General features: G+C 42.6%; 2 protein-coding genes and 2 pseudogenes across 2 annotated transcripts; all 4 read left to right on the top strand.

Annotated features, from left to right (window-relative positions):
* The first annotated feature begins 1,845 nt into the window (after positions 1–1,845).
* LOC142964062 (olfactory receptor 10J4-like) lies at positions 1,846–2,710 on the top strand. Its single transcript, XM_076104188.1, is given in 2 exon segments — positions 1,846–2,685; positions 2,687–2,710. Coding segments are annotated over 2 exon segments (864 nt in total).
* A 1,926-nt stretch (positions 2,711–4,636) lies between these two features.
* On the top strand, positions 4,637–5,501 carry LOC142964054 (olfactory receptor 10K2-like; annotated as a pseudogene).
* An 8,093-nt stretch (positions 5,502–13,594) lies between these two features.
* On the top strand, positions 13,595–14,459 carry LOC142964045 (olfactory receptor 10K2-like; annotated as a pseudogene).
* Positions 14,460–23,609: 9,150 nt separating this feature from the next.
* Positions 23,610–24,474, top strand: LOC142964038 (olfactory receptor 10K2-like). Its single transcript, XM_076104155.1, is given in 2 exon segments — positions 23,610–24,449; positions 24,451–24,474. Coding segments are annotated over 2 exon segments (864 nt in total).
* Positions 24,475–26,846: the final 2,372 nt, after the last annotated feature.

Genomic DNA, 26,846 nt, shown 5'->3' with positions numbered 1-26,846 from the left:
AGATGACATTTTGGTGTATGGCCGCACCAAAGAGGAGCACGATGCCAACCTGCGCGCCATGCTGGAGAGAACCAGGGAGAGAGGAATAAAGCTAAACAAAGACAAAAGCATCATCTGCGTCTCTGAGGTGAGCTATTTTGGACATAGACTGACACGAGAAGGCATCAAGCCCGACCCTAACAAGGTCAAGGCAATTAAAGAAATGGCTCCCCCACGCAGCAAAACAGAGCTGGAGACTATACTGGGCATGGTCACCTACCTCTCCAAGTTTGCACCCAGACTTTCAGAGACAATTGCCCCACTTAGACAACTGCTGAAAGAGAACAATGAATTCACGTGGGACTCAAATCAAGATGTTGCATTCCAGCAAATGAAAGACCTGCTAACACAGGAGCCCGGCCCAGTGCTCACATACTTCGACCACACCAAAGATGTGAAACTACAAGTTGATGCATCAAAATGCGGCTTAGGAGCAGTCTTGCTCCAGGGAGAGAAACCAGTCGCATACGCATCCAAGACACAAAATGAGACCGAAGAAAATTACGCTCAAATCGAAAAGGAGCTGTACGCAGTGCTCTTTGGATGCAGACGCTTTCATCAATATCTGTACGGACGACAGGTGACCGTCGAGTCAGACCACAAACCGCTGCAGTCAATCATGCGGAAACCCTTGGCAGCCGCACCGCCACGCCTACAACGCATGATACTGCAACTACAAAGTTACGACATTACCATTACACACAAGCCTGGAAAACAAATCCCGGTCGCGGACACGCTGTCCAGAAAGCCGATTGAGTGTCCTGATAACTCTTTAAGTGAAGACATGGATTTACAAATCCACACGGTGATCAGCAGTGCACCGGTGAGTGACCGCAAAATGGCAGAAATCAAAGCCGCCACAGCACAAGATGAGCAACTCTCAATGTTGAGACAAGTTATCCAAGCAGGATGGTCTGAGTCGAACAAAAGGTGTCCGCCTGCTGTCGCTGAGTTTTGGAATCATCGGGACGAGATATCAGTGACAAACGGGATCCTGCTCAAAGGTGAAAAAATCATTGTGCCACACTCACTCAGAGCTGAAATGCTTTCACGCATACACACTGGACACTTAGGGATGGAAAAGTGTAAGTAGCGAGCAAGAGACGTACTGTTCTGGCCCGGAATGTGCGAACAGGTAGAGGCACTAGTAGGATCTTGCAGCATCTGCCTTGAGCGACGCAGCTCCAATACAAAGGAACCGATGCTCTCGCATCCTATCCTGGAACGACCCTGGCAAACAGTAGCCACAGACTTGTTCACCTGGCACAGTACTGACTATATAGTTGACTATTATAGCAGGTACTTTGAGGTAGAAAAAAATCACCAACCTCACATCCGCAACTGTCATCCAAAATCTGAAGTCCATGTTCGCCAGATTTGGAATACCCCAGACAGTAATCAGTGACAATAGACCTTGTTACAATTCACAAGAGTTCAGAGGTTTTGCTCACGCATGGGACTTTGAGCATACCACGAGCAGCCCGCTCAAGCACATTCAACATTCAAGCACATACAGCTTGAATGTTGTTGTGAATAGATGATGCCATAAAAAACATCTATGACTTCATGTCTCTAGAATTAAGTTGTTTACCGAGCTCATTCTTTAGAGAGTTTAATGAGATCCATGGAGGGAGAAATAGTCTGATAAAGACTTCCCACCGACTCAAACAGATCCCTTTCCAGTTCCTGTGTTTGCTGGATCACACCAGAGCATATCAAGGTCAGGTACTGAAGACTGAATAAGACAATCTAGTGCTGGTTACATGAGCTTTATTGTTTGTTATCATCTCTTTTGATAGATCAATAATGGATAATAGATTAAATGTGACATATATAACTTTTGATGGGCATGTGGAAGTGCGTAAATATAGATATCTTTATTTTGTGATCATGTTTACGATGTATATTTTAATAATTTGCAGTAATTTCACTATTGTGAGCATCATAGTGATTCACAAATCCCTCCATGAGCCAATGTACATTTTCATTGCAGCTTTGTTAATCAACTCTGTTCTTTTCAGCACTGCTATCTACCCAAAGCTTTTGATTGACTTTTTATCAGAAAAACAGATCATATCTTATCCAGTCTGTCTCTTCCAGTGGTTTAGTTATTACTCTCTAGGCGGTTCAGAGTTCTTCCTGTTGTTGGTCATGGCCTATGATAGATATGTGTCTATATGTAACCCTCTGCAATATTCAACCATCATGAGAAAAACAACTGTTAATATGTTCCTGATTGTTGCTTGGATTCTGCCTGCTTGTCAGTCTTCAGTACCAATATTACTGAGTGCTAAAAAACAAATCTGTAAGTTTCATTTGAAAGGAATACTTTGCAACAGCACAGTTCTCAAACTTCACTGTGTGAGTTCAAGACTGCTTAATATTTATGGCTTGATTGTTTATGTGAGTGCTGCACTTCTCCCTGTGCTCTTCATACTTTTTACATACACCAGGATACTTGTAATATCCTATCGATGTAGAGGAGTCAGGAGAAAAGCTGCACAGACCTGTTTACCCCATCTGCTGGTTCTAATCAACTTTTCCTGTTTAAGTGCATATGATGTACTTCTTGCTCGACTGGAAGTTGATTTTCCCAAAATTGTACGTTTGATAATGACTTTACAAGTAGTAATATATCATCCTCTTTTTAATCCAATCATTTATGGACTAAAAATGAGAGGAATTTATGAACACCTTAAGAGACTCTTCTGTAAAAGGGTCTAATGTATTCACACTGATAACTGTTGTACAGTCATCGTTTTGTGTCATAATAATGCAAAAATGTGATCACTTTGAACATTTAAAAAATTGCTTCTGATATAATAACGCACAGAGAATCTTCCACTGTATTGCTAAAGTTTATAGTAGCCATGAAATAAGCATAAACTCAGATGAGATAAGCCTTTATCAATCATGGAAGGCAATCCAGTGTTTGAGCAGCACAATACTGTAATAAATACAGACGAGAGAAGTAAAAATAAGTATCATAATATAATACGTGGTGCAGTGTGTTGTGATCGGACAGTGGTTGTTATGTTATGGAGGAGGGTGGGGGTTGTGATGAAATTAATCCATGTCAATATTTTAAATGAACAACCTTGAAAGCAAGAGTATATTTCTGATTTGGCACTGTATGTAATACAATTGAGTTTGTGCTCTGAGACACAAAGTGTTTTGTTTATTTTATAATAAAAATGAACATTTAAAGCAATTGTTCTTTCTGTCAAGTTATTATTTCATCATTATTACTCCATCTTGAGTAAATAATCACATTTGTAAAAAAGTCAAATTTTTAATTAGCTTAAAAGTACTGCTGAAAATATGTTTTATATTATATTTGACTGTTTCTAATCTGTAGTTGTCGGCTGGAATGTTTTTGAAAAAGCTCTATCATGTTCACACCATTGTGATATCCAAGTCTTGCTTGTGGGTCATTTCATTATTTATGGATAAAAATAATTGTATAACATTGACTACAAATTAATGTTTCTATGTGTGGTGAATTCTTCAAGAGGGAGGTAAACAGAGTGGATTCAAGCTGATACTTTCAGTTTTTTTAACCCTCTTCTAATGTTTATGACTGTGTAGTAGTAAAACAGACAACTCTCCAAAAAAATACTATAATGCCTAAACAGATGACAATGCAGACGTGATGATTAATTTACAGGTGAATTACCTTTATAATGAAAAAAGCTGTGATCAAAACTACATGGATGATGCACTGAGTGGGGGCCAGCTCCCTGAACTGGTGGAGAAGTCCTGAGGGAAAGATGAGAACAAGATAGGAAGAAAAGAGTCTCTGGTTACAAAGTCGGATCCCTTGTCCCCTAAACAGACATTCCTTATAATAAATATTTAAATAATTTTTTTCACTCTAAGTGAATTCTCTCCTGATTGAAATAGTTTTAGTCTTACTAGTGCGGTGCTCGTTCAAAACATGCCTGTTCAGAATGAGCTGAATCCTTGGCCTGTGGTGTTGCTGCTTTCAGCTTTCTCAAAACAACTGAACACTGTGCTTCCTTGAGTCCAGAGAAATATGTCTGCCATGACATACTTGTATCACACACCAAAGACACGGCTACTCACGGTCTAAAACAGGTGAAATTGGCCTACGGTGTGGTTCACTGGTAAAAAACACCAGGGGCAAACTTTACCGTTCTGCAGCAACCTGAGCTTGGGAGGCACAACTAAAAAGGCCCCAAACAGCTTTAGGTTTATTATGATGTTTAGATATACTGCTTGATGGAACATTAACTACAAACACCACAAGTGCTCCAACAAAACCATAAGTGCACAAGCACATACAGCTTGAATGTTGTTGTGAATAGATGATGCCATAAAAAACATCTATGACTTCATGTCTCTAGAATCAAGTTGTTTACCGAGCTCATTCTTTGGAGAGTTTAATGAGATCCATGGAGGGAGAAATAGTCTGATAAAGACATCCCACTGACTCCAACAGATCCCTTTCCAGTTCCTCTGTTTGCTGGATCACACCAGAGCATATTAAGGTCAGGTACTGAAGACTGAATAAGACAATCTAGTGCTGGTTACATGAGCTTTATTATTTGTTATCATCTCATTTGATATATCAATAATGGATAATAGATTTAATGTGACATATATAACTTTTGATGGGCATGTGGAAGTGCACAGATATAGATATCTTTATTTTGTGATCATGTTTACGATGTATATTTTAATAATTAGCAGTAATTTCACTATTGTGAGCATCATAGTGATTCACAAATCCCTCCATGAGCCAATGTACATTTTCATTGCAGCTTTGTTAATCAACTCTGTTCTTTTCAGCACTGCTATCTACCCAAAGCTTTTCATTGACTTTTTATCAGAAAAACAGATCATATCTTATTCAGCCTGTCTCTTCCAGTGGTTTATTAATTACTCTCTAGGTTGTTCAGAGTTCTTCCTGTTGTCGGTCATGGCCTATGATAGATATGTGTCTATATGTAACCCTCTGCAATATTCAACCATCATGAGAAAAACAACTGTTAATATGTTCCTGATTGCTGCTTGGATTCTTCCTGCTTGTCAGTTTTCAGTACTAATGTTACTGAGTGCTAAAAAAGAAATCTGTAAGTTTCATTTGAAAGGAATACTTTGCAACAGCACACTTCTCAAACTTCACTGTGTGAGTTCAAGACTGCTTAATATTTATGGCTTGGTTGTTTTTGTGACTTCTGTACTTCTCCCTGTGCTCTTCATACTTTTTACATACACCAGGATACTTGTAATATCCTATCGATGTAGAGGAGTCAGGAGAAAAGCTGCACAGACCTGTTTACCCCATCTGCTGGTTCTAATCAACTATTCCTGTTTAAGTGCCTATGATGTACTTATTCCTCGACTGGAAGTTGATTTTCCAAAAATTGTACGTTTTATAATGACTTTACAAATAGTAATATATCATCCTCTTTTTAATCCAATCATTTATGGACTAAAAATGAGAGGAATTTATGAACACCTTAAGAGGCTCTTCTACAAAAGGGTCTAATGTATTCAAACTGATAACTGTTGTACAGTCATCGTTTTGTGTCATAATAATGTAAAGATGTGATAACTTTGAACATTTAAAGACTTGTTTCTAATATAATAACGCACAGAGAGTCTTCCACTTTAACAATGTAAAGATAAGTACTGAGCAATTCACTGCAGTTTTTCAAAAACCCAAAGGTAATGGTTAAGTCTAACAGATAACCACGACTTAATCATACATATTTCAGTTTGATTGTAGTTACCGGTGATGACATGACCATTGTCTTCAAGTGCATTGCTAAAGTTTATAATAGCCCTGAAATAAGCACAAGCTCAGATGAGATAAGCCTTTATCAATCCCTGTAGGGCAATCCAGTGCTTTAGCAGCACAGTACAGAAATAAATACAGATAAGAGAAGTAAAAAGAAATATAATAATATAGTACGTGGTGCAGTCAGTTGTGATCGGGCAGTGGTTGTTATGTTATGGAGGAGGGTGGGGATTGTGATGAAATTAATGCATGTCAGTATTTTAAATGAAAACCTTGAAATCAAGAGCATGTTTCTGATTTGGCACTGTATGTAAGTAAAATTGAGTTTTGTGCACTGAGAGACAAAGTGTTTATTTTAATGTTATAGAAAATTAACAATTAAACCAATTGTTGTTTCTGTCAAGTTATTATTGCATCATTATTACTCCATCTTGAGGAAATAATCACATTTATAAAAAAGTCAAATTTTTAATGATCTTAAAAGTACTTCTGAAAATATGTTTCATATTATATTTGACTGTTTCTAATCTGTAGTTGTCAGTTGGAACATTTTTGAAAAAGCTCTATCATGTACACACCATTGTGATATCCAAGTCTTTACTTGTGTGTTATTTCATCCATTATAGATACAAAAATAACCATATAACATTTACTACACATTAATGTTTCTATGTGTGGTGAATTTTTCAAGAGGGAGGTAAACAGAGTGGATTCAAGCTTATACTTTCAATGTTTTTAACCCTCTTATAATGTTTATGACTGTGTAGTAGTAAAACAGACAACTCTCCACAAATACTATGCCTAGACGCATGACTATGCAGACATGATGATTCATTTACTTTTGAATTACCTTCATAATAAAAAAAAGCTGTGATCAAAACTACATGGATGATGCCCTGAGTGGGTCCTGAGGGGAAGATGAGAACAAGATAGGAAGAAAAGAGTCTCTAATTACAAACTCTGATCCCTTGTCATCTAAACAGGCATTCCTCCAACCTGTATTCATCAGGGTGTTGACTGTGGAGTATCCATTCACAGGAAAACTCATAGGGAAGTTATGGCTCAATCAATTAGAGATATATTTTAGAAAAGTTGCAGTTTTGTTTTCATCAAGCTGAGATTCCTCCGTACATGCACTGCTTTACTATCACAACCCGGTGCCAGCCAACACCAGGACAATAACTGATGAATTCAACTCTTTCAGTCAGTGTTCTTGCAGCATGCACAATGTGGGTTTGAATCATCTTCAATTTGAATAGGGAAAGTCAATAAAACGTTGCATACGTCATTTTCTCTTACTTGCAAAATACTGACATAAAAAGTGTGAAGCTGCTTCCACAGTGTTTTAAGCGTTTACAGAACATCTGAGTTTCTGGGGACGCCAGAGTGGCGTTCACCATCAACCACCTGACGGGGAGAGCTCGCCTGTGGCGAATGGCGGAATGGGATCGCCGTACTCCTGCCTGTGCTTCCTTCCGGTCCTTCTCAGAGGAGCTGCACAAGGTCTTCGGGGTGGTGTCTATGTGACCGGATGCCGGCGGCGTGCTACTGGGGCTTCAGCAGGGCCACCAACCTGTCACGGACTATGCCATTGATTTCCGGACCAAGGCACGATTAAGTTCGTGAAACATGGCCGCCCAGTGTGACGCATATTTGCTCAGCCTAGCAGATTACGTCAAAGACAAACTAGTCTTGTCCGAGTTACCCACATCAATGGACGGGCTTATCGAGGTAACCACCAGATTGGATCGTCGCATCCAGGGCAGGCGGCTGGCGAAACGCCGGTCATTTTGCTCACAATGGCCCGGTAAAGGCCCGGGCTCCCCAGTAAACAGGGAGGTACTGGTCAGCCCAGCAGTTTCCCAACCCTCCTTCTGCCAAAGACCACTATTCCACGCCAAGCTACTTCTACCCGGGGGCTCACAGACTATATCCACCTTCCTGGATTCAGGAGCATATGCGTCCATTATGGACGAAGGACTCGCTATACAGTTTGGAATCGACCGGATACCTCTCCCCCAGTCTGTTCCGGCCAGCGCCCTTGATGGTCATTTTCTGGGGACGGTAACACATCAGACCGTTCCGGTCCACATGCTCCTGTCCGGCAACCACCACGAGACCATCAGCTTTCACATTCTGCAAACCCTTCGTAACCCCCTCATTCTGGGATACCCCTGCTGCGTTGACACAACCCCCACATCGACTTGTCTCCGGGGGCTTTTCGGGATTTGAGCCACTCCTGTCACCTATAGTCCGCCTGAAACAAGCCGTCGCACCACAGGGTTCCTCTCTCACCACCTCCACACCTGAACTTACAGGGGTCCCCGCTGAATAGGTATTCAACAAGTCCAAGGCCATGTCTCTGCCTCCCCACTGTCCTTATGATCTGCCATCCTGGTACGTTCCAACCTAAGGGGCGCCTCTATACTCCCTCTCTGCTCCTGAAAGAGAGGTGATGGACAATTACATTAACGACTCCCTGGCTGCAGGTCTCATCCGCCCCTCGTCGCCTCCTGCAGGGGCTGGATTCTTCTTCGTGGAGAAGGACAAGACCCTCAGACCCTGCATCGACTACCAGGGCTTTAATGAGATCACGGTGAAGAACCGGTATTTCTTGATCAGAGGGGGGGGGATGAGTGGAAAACGGAATTCAACACACCAAAGGGACATTACGAGTACCTTGTGATGCCCTTCGGCTTAACCAATGCCCCCGCCATCATACAGACCCTTGTGAACGACGTGCTCCGGGACACGTTGGACCGGCACGTATTCGTCTACGTCGATGACATCCTGATCTTCTCCAAGAACCAAGAGGAACACATGCATCACGTCCAATCCGTACTTCAACGCCTACTGGAGAACTCTCTTTTTGTGAAGGCAGAGAAGTGCGACTTTCACGTTCCCACAGTTTCATTCCTGGGATTTATCGTTTCCCATGGCAGCATCAAAATGGACCCCGCGAAGGTTGTTGCTGTCACTACCTGGTCTGTCCCAAACTCCCCCAATCAGCTTCAATGTTTCCTAGGGTTTGCCAACTTCTATAGGAGTTTCACCAGGAAAAACAGCTCAGTCGCTTCCCCACTCACTACCCTTACCTCCTCTAATATTCCCTTCCTTTGGACTTCTGCAGCTGAGGAGGCCTTTCAAAACCTTAAGTCCAGGTTCACCTTAGCACCCATCCACCAAATCCCGGACCCTGACAGACAATTTGTGGTGGAGGTGGATGCCTCCGACGTGGGGGTTGGGGGCGTCCTGTCTCAACTCGCTGCCGCTGACCAGAAGCTCCATCCCTGCGCCTTTTTCTCTCATTGGCTTTCCCCCGCCGAGAGAAACTATGAGATTGGCAACCGGGAACTACTAGCAGTGAAGCTGGCCCTGGAGGAGTGCGTCACTGGCTGGAGGAGACCAAACTCCCATGCCTGGTTTGGACCGACCATAAGAACCTTGAGTACATCCACACAGCCAAGAGACTCAATTCTCGACAGACCAGGTGACCTCTATTCTTCACATGGTTCCACTTCACTGTCTCCTATCGCCCTGCCCCGCAATGTCAAGCCTGATGACCTTTCCTGTCAGTTCCAGGGGGAGGAGGAACCTACCTCTGGCTCCTCTTCCATCCTTCCTGCCTCCTGCCAAGTCGCTGTCCTCACCTTGGATATTGAGGAATCGGTGAGGGCCGCGACTAAGGGTCAAGCCGGTCCCAGCCCGTGTCCTCCTAACCGCCTGTTCGTCCCTCAGGCCCTTCGGGCCGACGTCCTCCAGTGGGCCCACTCTTCAAAACTTACCTGCCACCTGGGCATCCAAAGGACCCAGGACGCTCTTCGGCAGGGCTTCTGGTGGGTCTCGCTCAACGAGGACACCTATTGAGGCAGAAACTCAAGCTCTGTAAACCTGTGGTGAGGAAATTGAAGAAGTGGACCAGTGAGGCTATGGAGGATCTTCAGGCATGCTTCGACTGCACAGACTGGGATGTATTCAGGACTGCTACCAACAGTCTGGATGAGTACACAGAGGCTGTGACTTCATACATCAGCTTCTGTGAGGACAGCTGTGTTCCATCAAGCACCAGGGTGAGTTACAACAACGACAAACCCTAGTTTACAGCAGAACTCAGACAGCTAAGACTGCAAAAGGATCAGGCATGTAGGAGTGGGGACAAGGACTTGTATAAAGAGTCAAAGTACAGGTTTTGTAAGGCGGTGAGAGATGCTAAACGACTGTACTCTCAGAAACTGCAACACCAGCTCTCAGCAAACGACTCTGCTTCTGTCTGGAGAGGCCTCAGAGAGATTACCAGCTACAAGCAAAAAAAAACCCACTCCATGAACGACCTCCGCCTGGCAGACGAGCTGAATGAGTTCTATTGTCGCTTTGATGGACAATGGGACAGTCCTGACTCCATCCCCCACAGCTCCATCAACCAGGCCCAGACCACCAGGTCCCCCTCCCCCATCCCAGCAGGGGCCCATGCCTCTGTATCACCCATCACAGTGTCCCCCCCACCCCACTCCCCAGTGACGACTCTCTCTATCCTGGAGAGAGACGTCAACAGGCTCTTTAAAAAACAGAACCCCCGCAAATGCCACGTACCAGCCTGCTTTAAGGTCTCCACCATCATCCCCGTCCCCAAAAAACCAAGGATCACAGGACTTAATGACTACAGGCCCGTCGCCCTGACCTCTGTGGTCATGAGTCTTTTGAGCGCCTTGTCCTGTCCCACCTAAAATCCCTCACCGACCCACTCCTGCACCCCCTGCAGTTCGCCTACAGAGCCAACAGGTCTGTAGACGATGCAGTCAACTTGGCCCTTCATTTCATCCTCCAGCATCTGGACTCCCCAGGAACCTACGCCAGGATCCTGTTTATGGACTTCAGCTCTGCCTTTAACACCATCATCCCATCTTTGCTGCAGGACAAGCTCTCCCAGCTGCACGTGCCCGACTCCACCTGCAAGTGGATCACAGACTTCCTATCTGACAGGAAGCAGCACGTCAAGCTGGGACAACACGTCTCAGCCTCCCGGACTATCAGCACCGGTTCCCCCCTCGGTTCCCCCCAAGGCTGTGTTCTTTCCCCTCTTCTCTTCTCCCTGTACACAAACAGCTGCACCTCCAGTCAAGCTCCTGAAGTTCGTGGATGACACCCCCCTCATTGGACTCATCTCTGGTGGGGATGAGTCCGCCTACAGGTGGGAGACTGACCATCTGGTGACCTGGTGCGGTCTGAACAACTTGGAGCTCAACGCTCGAAAGACAGTGGAGATGGTTGTGGATTTCCGGAAGATTGCAGCCCCACATGCCCCTATCACCCTGTGTGACTCCCCCGTCGACGCGGTGGAGTCCTTCCGCTTACTGGGCTCCATCATATCCCAGGACCTCAAGTGGGAGCTGAACATCAGCTCCATCACAAAGAAGGCTCAGCAGAGGATGTACTTCCTGAGGCAGCTGAAGAAATTCAACCTGCCAAAGACAATGATGGTGCATTTCTACACAGCCATCATTGAGTCCATCCTCTGCTCCTCCATCACGGTCTGATACGCTGCAGCAACTGCCAAGGACAAGGGCAGGCTGCAGCGCATCATTCGCTCTGCCAAGAGGGTGATTGGCTGCAATCTGCCGTCCCTCCAGGACTTGTTCGCTTCAAGGACCCTGAAGCGAGCAAGAGAGATTGTAGCCGACCCCTCTCACCCTGGACATGAACTGTTCGTGCCCGTCCCATCTGGCAGGAGGCTGAGGTCCATCAGGACCAAGACCTCACGCCACAAAAACAGCTTCTTTCCCTCCGCAGTCGGGCTCATTAACAGAGCCCGGGACCCCCACTGACTCTGTCATCCCCAGGACAAATTCCCACCGGTCACTCCCCTGCATCCCTTCTATTACTCGACACTTTCACACTACACTTACATCTGTTCGTTGTTTATAGTCCTGTTATCTGTTCGTTTGTGCACCTTATTTTATATTTAATTTATTTTATATCTTACTTTATATCTCTTGTAAATTTGAATATGTTTCTACTTGCACTGATTGTTGTTGATTGTGAAATGTTTGCACCTCCCGTCACACCAAATTCCTTGTATGTTCAACATACCATGGCAATAAACGGTTCTGATTCTGATCATCAACCCGGCGGCAGTGAGGCTCAAGCTCCCCAGATCCATGCGCATCCACCCCACGTTCCATGTATCCAAGGTCAAACCTGTCCCAGCTCTGACCCTTCTCCCCTCTCACTCTATCTATCACTCACCTAATCAGCTCAATCAGTACACCTGTTAGTCACATCGACCGCATCAGCTCAATCACTCTCAACTGCTCACTCTGCGGCACCTACTATTTAAACCCCAGTTTCACACACACTCACTGCCAGATCGTTCTCCGCATTATGCCAGACTTTCCCGCGTTTATCCTCGGACTGTTTACCCGTTGCCAACCCTGCCTGTCTGGACTTCTTCGCTTTGCGTCTGCCCCGGTAAACAACTCAGCCTTCTGTCCCCGACCACGGGATTCTAGCCTCTGCTTTCTCTGGTTTCTGTTTGCCTTCTCCCCTGACGGCTTGGCGTTCCACCGACTGGATTTCTCCACATGTGCAGATCCAAGACTGTTTACCTGTTGTGTCTTCTGCCTGGAATAAAGTTTCGTCTCAATTATTCCGTGTGTCCGTCGTACTGCTTCTGGGCCCTTACCATACCCGTTACAGTTACACTCTCATTCATTCACAAATCTCTTTGTCTCCCTCTCTCATTGTCTTATATTCTAATCAGCTGATTATTGGCGTTCACTCTTGAGCTCAACAACCAGATTCTGCCACAATCTCCCTGAGCCAATCACATGGTTGCTGTCAAATTGTAAAACTGCTCTCCTCTCTGCTGCTGTCAGTTGTCATTTCTTCATCCTATCATTGGATCATCAGCAGTTCCCTTCACCACCACCACCACCACCAGGGTCTAGACTTCGCAGGGAATATTAGTGATCACAGCATCATTACCCCCTTTAATATACTACGTCACTATGGAATATAATCTCTTAAATATTCATCTCGCCATGCATGTGTAGTAAATATTTTTTGACTATAAGTGAATTCTCTCCTGATTGAAATAGTTTCAGTCTTACTAGTGCGGTGCTTGTTCAAAACATGTCTGTTCAGAATGAGCTGAATCCTTGGCCTGTGGTGTTGCTGCTTTCAGCTTTCTCAAAACAACTGAACACTGTGCTTCCTTGAGTCGAGAGAAATACGTCTGCCATGACATACTTGTATCACACACCAAAGACACGGCTACTCACGGTCTAAAACAGGTGAAATTGGTCTATGGTGTGGTTCACTGGTAAAAAACACCAGGGGCAAACTTGATCGTTCTGCAGCAACCTGAGCTTGGGAGGCACAACTAAAAAGGCCCCAAACAGCTTTAGGTTTATTATGATGTTTAGATATACTGCTTGATGGAACATTAACTACAAACACCACAAGTGCTCCAACAAAACAATAAGTGCACAAGCACATACAGCTTGAATGTTGTTGTGAATAGATGATGCCATAAAAAACATCTATGACTTCATGTCTCTAGAATCAAGTTGTTTACCGAGCTCATTCTTTGGAGAGTTTAATGAGATCCATGGAGGGAGAAATAGTCTGATAAAGACATCCCACCGACTCCAACAGATCCCTTTCCAGTTCCTGTGTTTGCTGGATCACACCAGAGCATATCAAGGTCAGGTACTGAAGACTGAATAAGACAATCTAGGGCTGGTTACATGCGCTTTATTGTTTTTTTATCATCTCATTTATATATCAATAATGGATAATAGATTAAATGTGACATATATAACTTTTGATGGGCATGTGGAAGTGCGTAAATATAGATATCTTTATTTTGTGATCATGTTTACGATGTATATTTTAATAATTAGCAGTAATTTCACTATTGTGAGTATCATAGTGATTCACAAATCCCTCCATGAGCCAATGTACATTTTCATTGCAGCTTTGTTAATCAACTCTGTTCTTTTCAGCACTGCTATCTACCCAAAGCTTTTGATTGACTTTTTATCAGAAAAACAGATCATATCTTATTCAGCCTGTCTCTTCCAGTGGTTTAGTTATTATTCTCTAAGTTGTTCAGAATTCTTCCTGTTGTCGGTCATGGCCTATGATAGATATGTGTCTATATGTAACCCTCTGCAATATTCAACCATCATGAGAAAAACAACTGTTAATATGTTCCTGATTTTTGCTTGGATTCTGCCTGCTTGTCAGGTTTCAGTAGCAATGTTACTGAGTGCTAAAAAACAAATCTGTAAGTTTCATTTGAAAGGAATACTTTGCAACAGCACAGTTCCCAAACTTCACTGTGTGAGTTCAAGACTGCTGAATATTTATGGCTTGGCTGTTTTTGTGAGTGCTGTACTTCTCCCTCTGCTCTTCATACTTTTTACATATTCCAGGATACTTGTAATATCCTATCGATGTAGAGGAGTCAGGAGAAAAGCTGCACAGACCTGTTTACCCCATCTGCTGGTTCTAATCAACTTTTCCTGTTTAAGTGCATATGATGTACTTCTTGCTCGACTGGAAGTTGATTTTCCCAAAATTGTACGTTTGATAATGACTTTACAAATGATAATATATCAACCTCTTTTTAATCCAATCATTTATGGACTAAAAATGAGAGGAATTTATGAACATCTTAAGAGGCTCTTCTGTAAAAGGGTCTAATGTATTCACACTGATAACTGTTGGACAGTCATCGTTTTGTGTCATAATAATACAGAGATGTGATAACTTTGAATATTTAAAGACTTGCTTCTAATATAATAACTCACAGAGAATCTTCCACTTCAACAATGTAATGATAAGTACTGAGCAATTCACTGCAGTTTTTCAAAAACTCAAAAGGTAATGGTTAAGTCTAACAGATAACCACGACTTAATCATAACTTTTTCAGTTTGATTGTAGTTACCGGTGATGACATGACCATTGTCTTCATGTGTATTGATACAGTTTATAATAGCCCTCAAATAACCATAAGATCAGATGAGATAACCCTTTATCAACTCCATCTTGAGTAAATAATCACATTTATAAAAAGGTCCAATTTTTTATGATCTTAATTAAAAGTACTGCTGAAAATATGTTATATATTATATTTGACTGTTTCTAAATTGTAATTCTCAGCTGGAATATTTTTGAAAAAGCTCTATCATGTACACACCATTGTGATATCCAAGTCTTTACTTGTGCGTTATTTCATCCATTATGGATACAAAATAATCGTATAACATTGACTACACATTAATGTTTCTGTGTGGTGAATTTTTCAAGAGGGAGGTAAACAGAGTGGATTCAAGCTGATACTGTCAGTGTTTTTAACCCTCTTCTAATGTTTATGGCTGTGTAGTAGTAAAACAGACAACTCTCCAAAAATACTATGCCTAGACCAGAGGTCTTCAACAGAGGGTCCTCGAAATTTTTGGTTGATTAGACAATTTAAAAAAAAATAAGAATTTTCTTTTTCTCTAAACATGAATCTGTCCATTATTTTAATAGTTCAGTATTGTATGAAAGATAACAGGTATCTTTATGCATGGCATGGCAGTGGCACTAATAGGCCATCACTCATTTTTCATTTCCACATTTATGTTTAAAATGAAAACATCAATCTGAATAGCTTGCATGCATGATTATCATGCAATTGACAGACAATGTTGATATTGGCATTGGTATCAGCTGACAAGGTATGTTTATAAATGGCAGTGGCACGGCCACCCTGCTCACTGTACCTTGCACATGTTTAAAATAAAAACATGAATATATGAACCTGTGTATTATTTGAATAGCTTAGTATTGAATGCACAATAAAGAGGTATGTTTATACATGGTACTAGGCCCATTTGATATAAAACACAATTTTATACAATATATATATAGTCGGGGGTCCCTCCTCCATCTCTCTATCAGTTTGGGGGTCCTTGGCCTGAAAAACATTGAAGACCCCTGGCCTAGAAGCATGACTATGCAGACATGATGATTCATTTACAGTTGAATTACCTTCATAATAAAAAAAAAATCTGTGATCAATACTAGATGGATGATGCACTGAGTGGGTGCCAGCTCCCTGAACTGGTGGAGAAGTCCTGAGGGAAAGATGAGAACAAGATATATAGAGAAGAGTCTCTAATTACAAAGTCTGATCCCTTGTCCTCTAAACAGACATTCCTCCAACCTGTATTCATCAGGATGTTGACTCTGGAGCATCCCTTCACAGGAAAACTCATAGTGAAGTTAGGGCTCAATCAATTAGAGATATATTTTAGAAAAGTTGCAGTTTTGTTTTCATTAAGCTGAGATTCCTCTGTACATGCACTGCTTTACTGTCACCACCCGGTACCAGCCAACACCAGGACAATAACTGATGAATTCAACTCTTTCAGTCAGTGTTCTTGCAGCATGCACAGTGTGGGTTTGAATAATTTTCAATTCGAATAGGGAAAGTCTATAAAACGTTGCATACGTCATTTTCTCTTACATGCAAAATACTGACATAAAAAGAGTGAAGCTGCTTCCACGGTGTTTTAAGCGTTTACAGAACTTCTGAGTTTCTGGGCTTGGTCGTTACTAGATGCCAAACGAAAAAGAAAGGGAACCGGTTCTAGATTTGTAAAACCCGGAGTATTGATAATGTCCGGAGTTAACGGTTCTACTATCATTATGTTAAAAGTTACGGAGTGAGATCTCCAGAAAATAGCAGCATCAAAAACCTCCTCTCTCTGTCTCTGTGTCTTTGCACGAGGGCCAGAGTCGTGCTTTACTCTGACACTCACACCGACTCTCGCTCAATACAGCGTGAGACACACATCATGGCAGAGACAACAAAAAGATTGGAAGTGTGGCGGGTCCTGCATTTTAAACCTGGGCCTTCACTGCTGTCCTGCAGCTGAAATACCACCATATAACCTCATGATGGCGCCACAGCTATGGTTATTATTCGTTTCTAGGGCTGTATCAATATACGTATTCGTATGAAACCGTTCGGCACGAGGCTTACAAACCGAACAATACGTTTGAATAATACCAGTGCATTTGGAAAATGCAGAAGCTTAGATTATAGGAAATATAATGTTTTCTGCGCTCCCGTAGGAGACAGCGGTCTGTGTGACCTCTGAACCGGAACAAAAAGAACCACAACAAAAAACAGCTAGTGCTCCGCAAGTGTTCTGGGAAGCTACGCTAACTAGCTTAACGGGAAAACAACAGCAGCAACACGCATTCTGCTACACACTCAAGGGCACGGGCCATTAAGATATTAGATGTAAAAAAATGAACCAGTTACTTACCAAATGCTGATAACATCCTCCTTTCTTTGTTGACAAAGAGTTTAATCCCAGTTAAATCCCAACTCACAAATCCGTTTCTCCTCCTCTTTCAGCCATTGAGTTTTTAAAAAACAAAGCTAGGTAAAAAAAAAAAAAATCGACACCAAGCAAAATGCTAAAAATATCATAATTTCTTCCATATCTTTAAATTTGAACTCTCACTACTCAGACTAAGCCTCTGCTGTAAATTTCGTTTCACGATAGTCACGTGCTCGCCCACTGACCAATCACAGCACACACTGCAGAGCTGCTCCGGAAAACTGAGCTGCACGCAATGCTGATGTACTTGTAGGCCAGCTAGCAGGCTCTGGCACGTCAAAGAATACGCCCAACATGTCAAACTAAAGATCTGATTGGTTGAACACTATGACAATCAACAAATATCGTCCCCATTCACTTAAACTGCAAAGGGATTCACTTGTGAGTCTGCAGGCCTCAGGCCTCTCTTCTTACCTCGAGACACAGAGGTGAAATCTGATTGGATAAAAGCTCTACTTAAAACAAGCTGCACTGGAAGCAGAGCAACTGAGGAAGACAGAAGCTGTGCAATGAGAAAATAAGATAATGGGAAAAGTATTTTTATAAATTACAATACATGTAGTGTATTTAAGAAAAATTATTAAATTATAAAATAGTTATAGCTTTGAGATTCTGTTTAGGCCAGCAGAGAAGGCTTTGCTGGCCCTGACGGCCCACCACTGAAGGGCGTTAATACCAGCAATTTGGCGAACAAGCACATAAATCTGCAGAAATGCAGTTTTCTGCTGTTTGTAACCAACCATTTTTCTTAATCCCAATGTGGTAATTTTCACTATAGTCAGTACCCGTAATTCATTCTGCAAGTATGCTTCACAATGTAAATCAATACGTTACTCAGTTTAATGGGGCCTTCCTCTCTTGGTCCGCTTCTCGGCAGCCAGCTCCTAGCAGCGCTAGCCCTTAGCAACGCCAGTCCTCGACACCTTCGCTAAATTGTCCTATAAACTAATTTATACAGATTTTATTAAAAAGGTTCTGCTGACCTCTTTGTTTGTGGGCCCCGAAGGTGTCGATGGCCAACACTGTCCTCCAGCCCACGCTGCTTCTGGCCCGGCGAGAAGGTCCCTGAGTGGTTTTGTCAAATTTGTGGAGGCTTGAATTCTACCCCACAGAGAGAAGGCCGCTGATTCTCGCTCCACTGCTGAATACAGTAGAGTCGCTGCGATAATAAAATCTACCATAAACTGGTTTACAATCAAAAAGTATTTAATCCTACTGAATCTAATACAATTACAAAGTGAAGCACATTAATTACAGTATCTATAGATATATATTCTCTGCGCAGAGAAGCATCTTTACCCTCATCCCAGCCTGGAAGCACAGCTGCCCTCACGTTGAGACCAGAGGAAAGAGAATGAATTCTTTCCCAGCATTTCCGTTCACAGTTTGAAAACCCCTCCCCTCTTGTCCATTTTAGTTCCTATTGGCTAACTCCAGCTGGCTCCTCCTCTCTCATGCAGCTAGGACCCCTGGCTCGGGTGATGCTCCTTCTGCGTCCGCTGAAATTGCCTGTCTATAAATCCCTGTCTTTCCCTTCGCTACTCTTAAACATACTATATAAAGATAAGGATTTGCAACTTTTGGCAAAAACTTCAGAAGTTTTACAAGCATAAATGGGACTTCCAAGTACTTGCTATCATATTATTCCCCACCTGTAAGAGGTGCTACTAATTCTACTAAGAAACACTTCTAACTATACATTCTAAAACACTCCTATATTTATGACTAATTATGAATTCTTAAACACTTCTAATTTATGACTAATTATGAATTCTTAATTATGAATCATTAAACACTTCTATTATAATTTCTTAAAGCACACTTCTGAATCTATATTTCCTACAACACCCCTATGGTACTGCATTCAGGTATGCAGTTAGGACAGTTTACTCCAGTGTCCGACACTGACATAAGTGAGGATTCAGCTCCTGTATGTAATGTGTCCACCTGCCCAGTACAACCACCCACTCTGTCAACTACTGTTATACAGCCAAACAAACTACCGTTTGATGTCAAGTGTGGAAATCTGACAAATGCAGAAAGGTCCAACTTACACAACTTGCTCTCCTCTTACCATGATGTCTTCAGTAAAACCAGCACAGACTTTGGTAATACCGACATGGTCAAACACAAAATCCACACGGAGGATGCACTCCCAGTTAGGAAGCGTGCATATCGTACTTCCCCAAAAATGCAAACATTGATTCAATCACATGTGGATGAGATGTTGGACAAGGGAATAGTGGAAGTGAGTCACAGCCCCTGGGCAGCACCTGTGGTAATGGTCAGGAAAAAAGATGGCTCATGGCGTTTTTGTGTTGACTACAGAGGTTTGAATGCAGTCACAGTAAAATATGCACATCCTTTGCCCAGAACAGACGACACCTTGGATGCACTCAGAGGTTCATCGGTGTTCAGCACGATGGATCTCTCTTCAGGTTATTGGCAAGTACAGCTCGAGGAACAGGACAAAGCAAAGACAGCTTTCACCACAGGCAGAGGACTTTACCAGTTTTGTATGATGCCCATGGGCTTGGTAAATGCACCCCCCACTTTCCAACATCTAATGCAGCTGGTGTTACAAGGTCTCTCATGGAAAATATGCCTAGTATACCTCGATGACATTATTGTATACAGCCCCAGTTTTTCTGTCCATCTTCAGCATTTGAGAGAGGTGTTGGATTGCCTCAGAGCCGCTAACCTTAAACTCAAACCCTCAAAATGCAGTTTTGCACAACAGGAAGTGACATTCTTGGGACACGTCGTCTCACCTGCAGGACTAAAACCTGACCCGAGAAACACTAACAAAGTGAGAGACTGGCCTGCACCTAAAAACCCTACTGAAGTCAGAGCATTTCTTGGGTTATGCTCATATTACCGGCATTTCATTTATGAGTTTGCAAAAATGTCAGAGCCCCTGCATGCTCTCACTCAAAAAGGAAAGATATTTCTATGGACTGATGTTGAACAGAGTGTATTTGACAGCCTCCGCCATGCTCTGTGTGACACTCCCATCCTCTCCTATCCAGATTTCTCACAGGAGTTTCTGCTCTTCACAAATGCGTCCAGCACAGCCATTGGATGTGTTCTGTCTCAGGTGAATGCGGAAAACATGGAAAATGTCATTGCTTATGGCAGTCGCATTTTGACAAAAACAGAGAAACGTTGGTCTACATATGACAGGGAACTGTGGGCTATCATATGGTCCATCCGGCACTTTCCCAAGTATTTGACAGGCCACCCCTTTCGCATCATCACAGACCACAAACCTCTTCTCTCCTTGAGGAAGATGGCGCTGGATTGTGATCCTACAGGTCGCAGGGCCAGGTGGGCTCTGGAAATTGACCCCTATGACTTGAATAGTCATAGGGAATTGAATATAGACAAGGAACTAAACACGCCAATGCTGACTCTATGTCCCGTCGTCCTCTGACAGCTGAAGAAACCACCACTATGGTTGCAGCCAATCAGGTGAGATGTGTTTCCATTCACACTCAAACAGACACAGCAGAGTCACTCTCATGCGCTCCAACCACTGAACTGGCATCCTGCTCAGAGTCTGCTCCCACTGCCTCACCTGCTACGGACATAATATCGCAGGTGCAGTCTGCATCACCTGATACTGCAGCGGTAACTATGGACAATTCACTCCTGAATATGAACAGACAGTACCTCATCCAAGCTCAAAAAGCTGATCCTGTGTTGCAAATAATCATCAACTGGGTGTTGACTGACAGTATAGGCCGCCATTTTCAAACATTAAAGCAGCCTTACCTGACATGAGACAGTACTGGAGAGACTTTCCTAAACTCCGCCTTGTTGATGGTCTCTTATTTCGCAAGGTCAGACCTCCACCAGGTGACCCTGTTTTACAGACTGTAGTACCCAGTAGTTTACAGAAGGAGGTCTTTCAAACATTACATGGACATTCACTCTCTGGACATTTCAGTGTGCAGAAGACACTGCAAGGGGCACAAGTTAGATGCTATTGGCCTGACATAAGCCGTGACATAACTCAATGGTGTCTTGAATGCACAGCCTGTGAAGCACGGCGACCACAAACACCACACCAACAGGCACCTATGCAAAAATAGTCACATCTCGGCCTTTTGAGAAGATTGCAGCAGACTTGACGGAGTTGCCACTTACTCACCGTGGTAATCATTATGTACTTGTTGTAATGGACTGTTTTACTAAGTACCTCAACTTGTATGCACTTCCTGACCAACGAGCGACCACTGTGGCTAAATGTTTGTTTGAAGATTACATCAGCCACCACGGTGTCCCTCAAAGTTTGCACACTGACCAAGGCCGTCAGTTTGACTCAGATCTTGTCAAAGACCTGTGTTCCCGCCTGGGAATACACAAAACACGGACATCCCCTTATCATGCTACGTCAGATGGAATGGTGGAATGGGCAAACAGGACCATCAAGGACCAGTTGGCAAAATACCTATACACCAGAGGAGGTGAATGGGACGACCACCTGCGACAAGTTGAATTTGTTGAAACACCACTGTTCACTCGTCCACCAAACACACGCCTTTCTCCCTGGCCCATGGTAGAGAAGCCCGTCTGCCTGCTGATCTCCTTCTTGGAGACTCCCCCGGAGTTTCAAATGCCACTCCAGGTACTCCAAGTGAATCTGGCAATTCTGTATTAAAGAGACTGTGCGCGGCTTTTCACTCTGTTGCACAAAACATTGAGGCAGCAGGTGCTCAACAAAAGCACGACTATGATCGTCGGATGAAACACACAGCCTATGAGCCAGTTGACTTGGTGTGGGTTGACCTGCCAGTCCTTGCTAGACAAAAGCTGTCACCAAAGTGGTCGGGCCCTTTCAAAGTGCTACGAATGTTAGGTTCAGGCGGTGGTGACATTGGAGTGGACTATCAACTGTTGGACCAGCGAGACCCGAGAGCTAAGCCTAAGGTCATTCACTACAACCGCATGAAACCTTATCGCTCCGCCTGGTCAGCTGAAAGAAATCCACCCTCACCTTCAGGAGGGGCTGCAGCAGCAAACAGCTCAGGTCCTTCATTGCTTACTGCACTCTCCGGCTCCAGACCTTATGTTTACTGGAGTCCAGCCACACAGCGATGCTCTGTGTCACCAGATAGGGCTCGGACTAATGTTTGTCCTCTGACTCAAGGAGCTGCCACTACCTTAACAGATGTGGGAGACAATACTGTCACAGGTTCTTCCAGTGAACTGTCTCCGGTAGTGCTGCCTTTTGATGGAGTAAGGACCAAGTCCGGCTGCTGTGTGCATCCCCCAGTACGTTATGGAACTGTTGTATGAACTTTTGCTTGTTCTTGCTGGCGTACAGATAAAAAAAGTATAAATATATATGTATGCTGTTCTATTATTTGTTATGATCCTTGTTGTTTCTGTTTATTACTTACATCTGTTTATATTGGTGTTTATTGTAAGTTGATAAGTGTACTGTATCTTAAAAATTCAGCTATTTCGAAGCGAGGACGCTTCTTTTGTAAAGGGGGGAAGATGTGTAAGACTGAAATCCTGCGATGATCAGATATGACCACTAGTCGGCGCTGTTAAGGGGGCTTGATGTGATGGGGATAATGTGATGGGAGGTGATGGGAGTGTGATTTTGACTTGGTGCGGTTCCGTGGAAAGTTGACTAAAGTTATGAGGAAAACCCAAAACGTGTTGGACTGATTAATTCCCGATCATACACCCACGACGCTTACACTGGTGCAGTGCTCATTCAAAACATGCCTGTTCAGAATGAGCTGAATCCTTGGCCTGTGGTGTTGCTGCTTTCAGCTTTCTCAAAACAACTGAACACTGTGCTTCCTTGAGTCCAGAGAAATACGTCTGCCATGACATACTTGTGTCACACACCAAAGACACGGCTACTCACGGTCTAAAACATGTGAAATTGGCCTACGGTGTGGTTCACTGGTAAAAAACACCAGGGGCAAACTTTACCGTTCTGCAGCAACCTGAGCTTGGGAGGCACAACTAAAAAGGCCCCAAACTGCTTTAGGTTTATTATGATGTTTAGATATACTGCTTGATGGAACATTAACTACAAACACCACAAGTGCTCCAACAAAACAATAAATGCACAAGCACATACAGCTTGAATGTTGTTGTGAATAGATGATGCCATAAAAAACATCGATGACTTCATGTCTCTAGAATCAAGTTGTTTACCTAGCTCATTCTTTGGAGAGTTTAATGAGATCCATGGAGGGAGGAATAGTCTGATAAAGACTTCCCACAGACTCAAACAGATCCCTTTCCAGTTCCTGTGTTTGCTGGATCACACCAGAGCATATGAAGGTCAGGTACTGAAGACTGAATAAGACAATCTAGTGCTGGTTACATGAGCTTTATTGTTTTTTTTATCATCTCTTTTGATATATCAATGATGGATAATAGATTAAATGTGACATATATAACTTTTGATGGGCATGTGGAAGTGCACAAATATAGATATCTTTATTTTGTGATCATGTTTACAATGTATATTTTAATAATTAGCAGTAATTTCACTATTGTGAGCATCATAGTGATTCACAAATCCCTCCATGAGCCAATGTACATTTTCATTGCAGCTTTGTTAATCAACTCTGTTCTTTTCAGCACTGCTATCTACCCAAAGATTTTGATTGACTTTTTATCAGAAAAACAGATCATATCTTATCCAGCCTGTCTTTTCCAGTGGTTTAGTTATTACTCTCTAGGTTGTTCAGAGTTCTTCCTGTTGTCGGTCATGGCCTATGATAGATATGTGTCTATATGTAACCCTCTGCAATATTCAACCATCATGAGAAAAACAACTGTTAATATGTTCCTGATTTTTGCTTGGATTCTGCCTGCTTGTCAGTTTTCAGTAATAATATTACTGAGTGCTAAAAAAGAAATCTGTAAGTTTCATTTGAAAGGAATACTTTGCAACAGCACAGTTCTCAAACTTCACTGTGTGAGTTCTACACTGCTTAATATTTATGGCTTGGTTGTTTTTGCGAGTGCTGTACTTCTCCCTGTGCTCTTCATACTTTTTACATACACCAGGATACTTGTAATATCCTATCGATGTAGAGGAGTCAGGAGAAAAGCTGCACAGACCTGTTTACCCCATCTGCTGGTTCTAATCAACTATTCCTGTTTAAGTGCATATGATGTACTTCTTGCTCGACTGGAAGTTGATTTTCCCAAAATTGTACGTTTGATAATGACTTTACAAATAGTAATATATCATCCTCTTTTTAATCCAATCATTTATGGACTAAAAATGAGAGGAATTTATGAACACCTTAAGAGGCTCTTCTGTAAAAGAGTCTAATGTATTCACACTGATAACTGTTGTACAGTCATCGTTTTGTGTCATAATAATATTGAGATGTGATAACTTTGAACATTTAAAGACTTGTTTCTGATATAATAATGCACAGAGAATCTTCCACTTCAACAATGTAAAGATAAGTACTGAGCAATTCACTGCAGTTTTTCAAAAACCCAAAGGTAATGGTTAAGTCTAACAGATAACCACGACTTAATCATACATTTTTCAGTTTGATTCTAGTTACCGGTGATGACATGACCATTGTCTTCAAGTGTATTGCTAAAGTTTATAATAGCCCTCAAATAAGAATAAGATCAGATGAGATAAGCCTTTATCAATCCCTGGAGGGCAATCCAGTGTTTTAGCAGCACAGTACAGAAATAAATACAGATAAGAGAAGTAAAAAGAATTATTATAATATAGTACGTGGTACAGTCAGTTGTGATCGGGCAGTGGCTGTTATGTTATGGAGGAGGGTGGGGGTTGTGATGAAATTAATGCATGTCAATATTTTAAATGAAAACCTTGAAATCAAGAGCATGTTTCTGATTTGGCACTGTATGTAAGTACAATTGAGTTTTGTGCACTGAGAGACAAAGTTTTTATTTTAATGTCATAGAAAATGAACAATTAAACCGACTGTTGTTTCTGTCAAGTTATTATTGCATCATTATTACTCCAGCTTGAGGAAATAATCACATTTATAAAAAAGTCAAATTTTTAATGATCTTAAAAGTACTTCTGAAAATATGTTTTATATTATATTTGACTGTTTCTAATCTGTAGTTGTCAGCTGGAATATTTTTGAAAAAGCTCTATCATGTACACACCATTGTGATATCCAAGTCTTTACTTGTGGGTTATTTCATTATTTATGGATAAAAATAATCGCATAACATTGACTACACATTAATGTTTCTATGTGTGGTGAATTTTTCAAGAGGGAGGTAAACAGAGTGGATTCAAGCTGATACTTTCAGTGTTTTTAACCCTCTTCTAATGTTTATGACTGTGTAGTAGTAAAACAGACAACTCTCCAAAAAATACTATAATGCCTAAACAGATGACAATGCAGACGTGATGATTCATTTACAGTTCAATTACCTTCATAATAAAAAAAACTATGAACAAAACGACATGGATGATGCACTAAGTGGGGGCCAGCTCCCTGAACTGGTGGAGAAGTCCTGAGGGAAAGATGAGAACAAGATAGGAAGAAAAGAGTCTCTAGTTACAAAGTCTGATCCCTTGTCCCCTAAACAGACATTCCTTATAATAAATATTTAAATATTTTTTTCACTCTAAGTGAATTCTCTCCTGATTGAAATAGTTTTAGTCTTACTAGTGCAGTATTCGTTCAAAACATGTCTGTTCAGAATGAGCTGAATCCTTGGCCTGTGGTGTTGCTGCTTTCAGCTTTCTCAAAACAACTGAACACTGTGCTTCCTTGAGTCCAGAGAAATATGTCTGCCATGACATACTTGTATCACACACCAAAGACACGGCTACTCACGGTCTAAAACAGGTGAAATTAGCCTACGGTGTGGTTCACTGGTAAAGAACACCAGGGGCAAACTTTACCGTTCTGCAGCAACCTGAGATTGGGACGCACAACTAAAAAGGCTCGTGGCAGTGGAAAAGCCTAAAACAGGAAAGCTTAGGGTGTGTTTAGATCCCCGCCCCCTAAACAAAGCTATCCAGAGACCCCACTAGCCACTTCCCACTCTAGATGATGTCACACCAAGACTAGCCGGAGCACAGTACTTCAGTGTACTGGACGCAAGATCTGGATACTGGACGATAAAACTCAGCCATGAATCATCCACGCTGACCACGTTCAACACCATCTACGGCAGATATCGGTTCAAAAGGCTCCCTTTCGGAATCATTTCTGCAGAGGATGGGTATCAGAGGAGAGTTGATGAGGCCTACGAGGGGCTTCAAGGTGTCGCAGCCATCGTAGATGAAATTTTGGTGTATGGCCGCACCAAAGAGGAGCACGATGCCAACCTGCACGCCATGCTGGAGAGAACCAGGGAGAGAGGAATAAAGCTAAACAAAGACAAAAGCATCATCTGCGTCTCTGAGGTGAGCTATTTTGGACATAGACTGACACGAGAAGGCATCAAGCCCGACCCTAACAAGGTCAAGGCAATTAAAGAAATGGCTCCCCCAAGCAGCAAAACAGAGCTGGAGACTATACTGGGCATTGTCACCTACCTCTCCAAGTTTGCACCCAGACTTTCAGAGACAATTGCCCCACTTAGACAACTGCTGAAAGAGAACAATGAATTCACGTGGGACTCAAATCCAGATGTT

Source organism: Anarhichas minor, unplaced genomic scaffold (assembly GCF_050575085.1).
Source record: "Anarhichas minor isolate MPS153535 unplaced genomic scaffold, ASM5057508v1 ptg000004l, whole genome shotgun sequence".
NCBI classification, from domain to species: domain Eukaryota; kingdom Metazoa; phylum Chordata; class Actinopteri; order Perciformes; family Anarhichadidae; genus Anarhichas; species Anarhichas minor.
The sequence above is the reverse complement of the archived record's forward strand: the minus strand, read 5'-3'. Positions and strand labels throughout refer to the sequence as shown.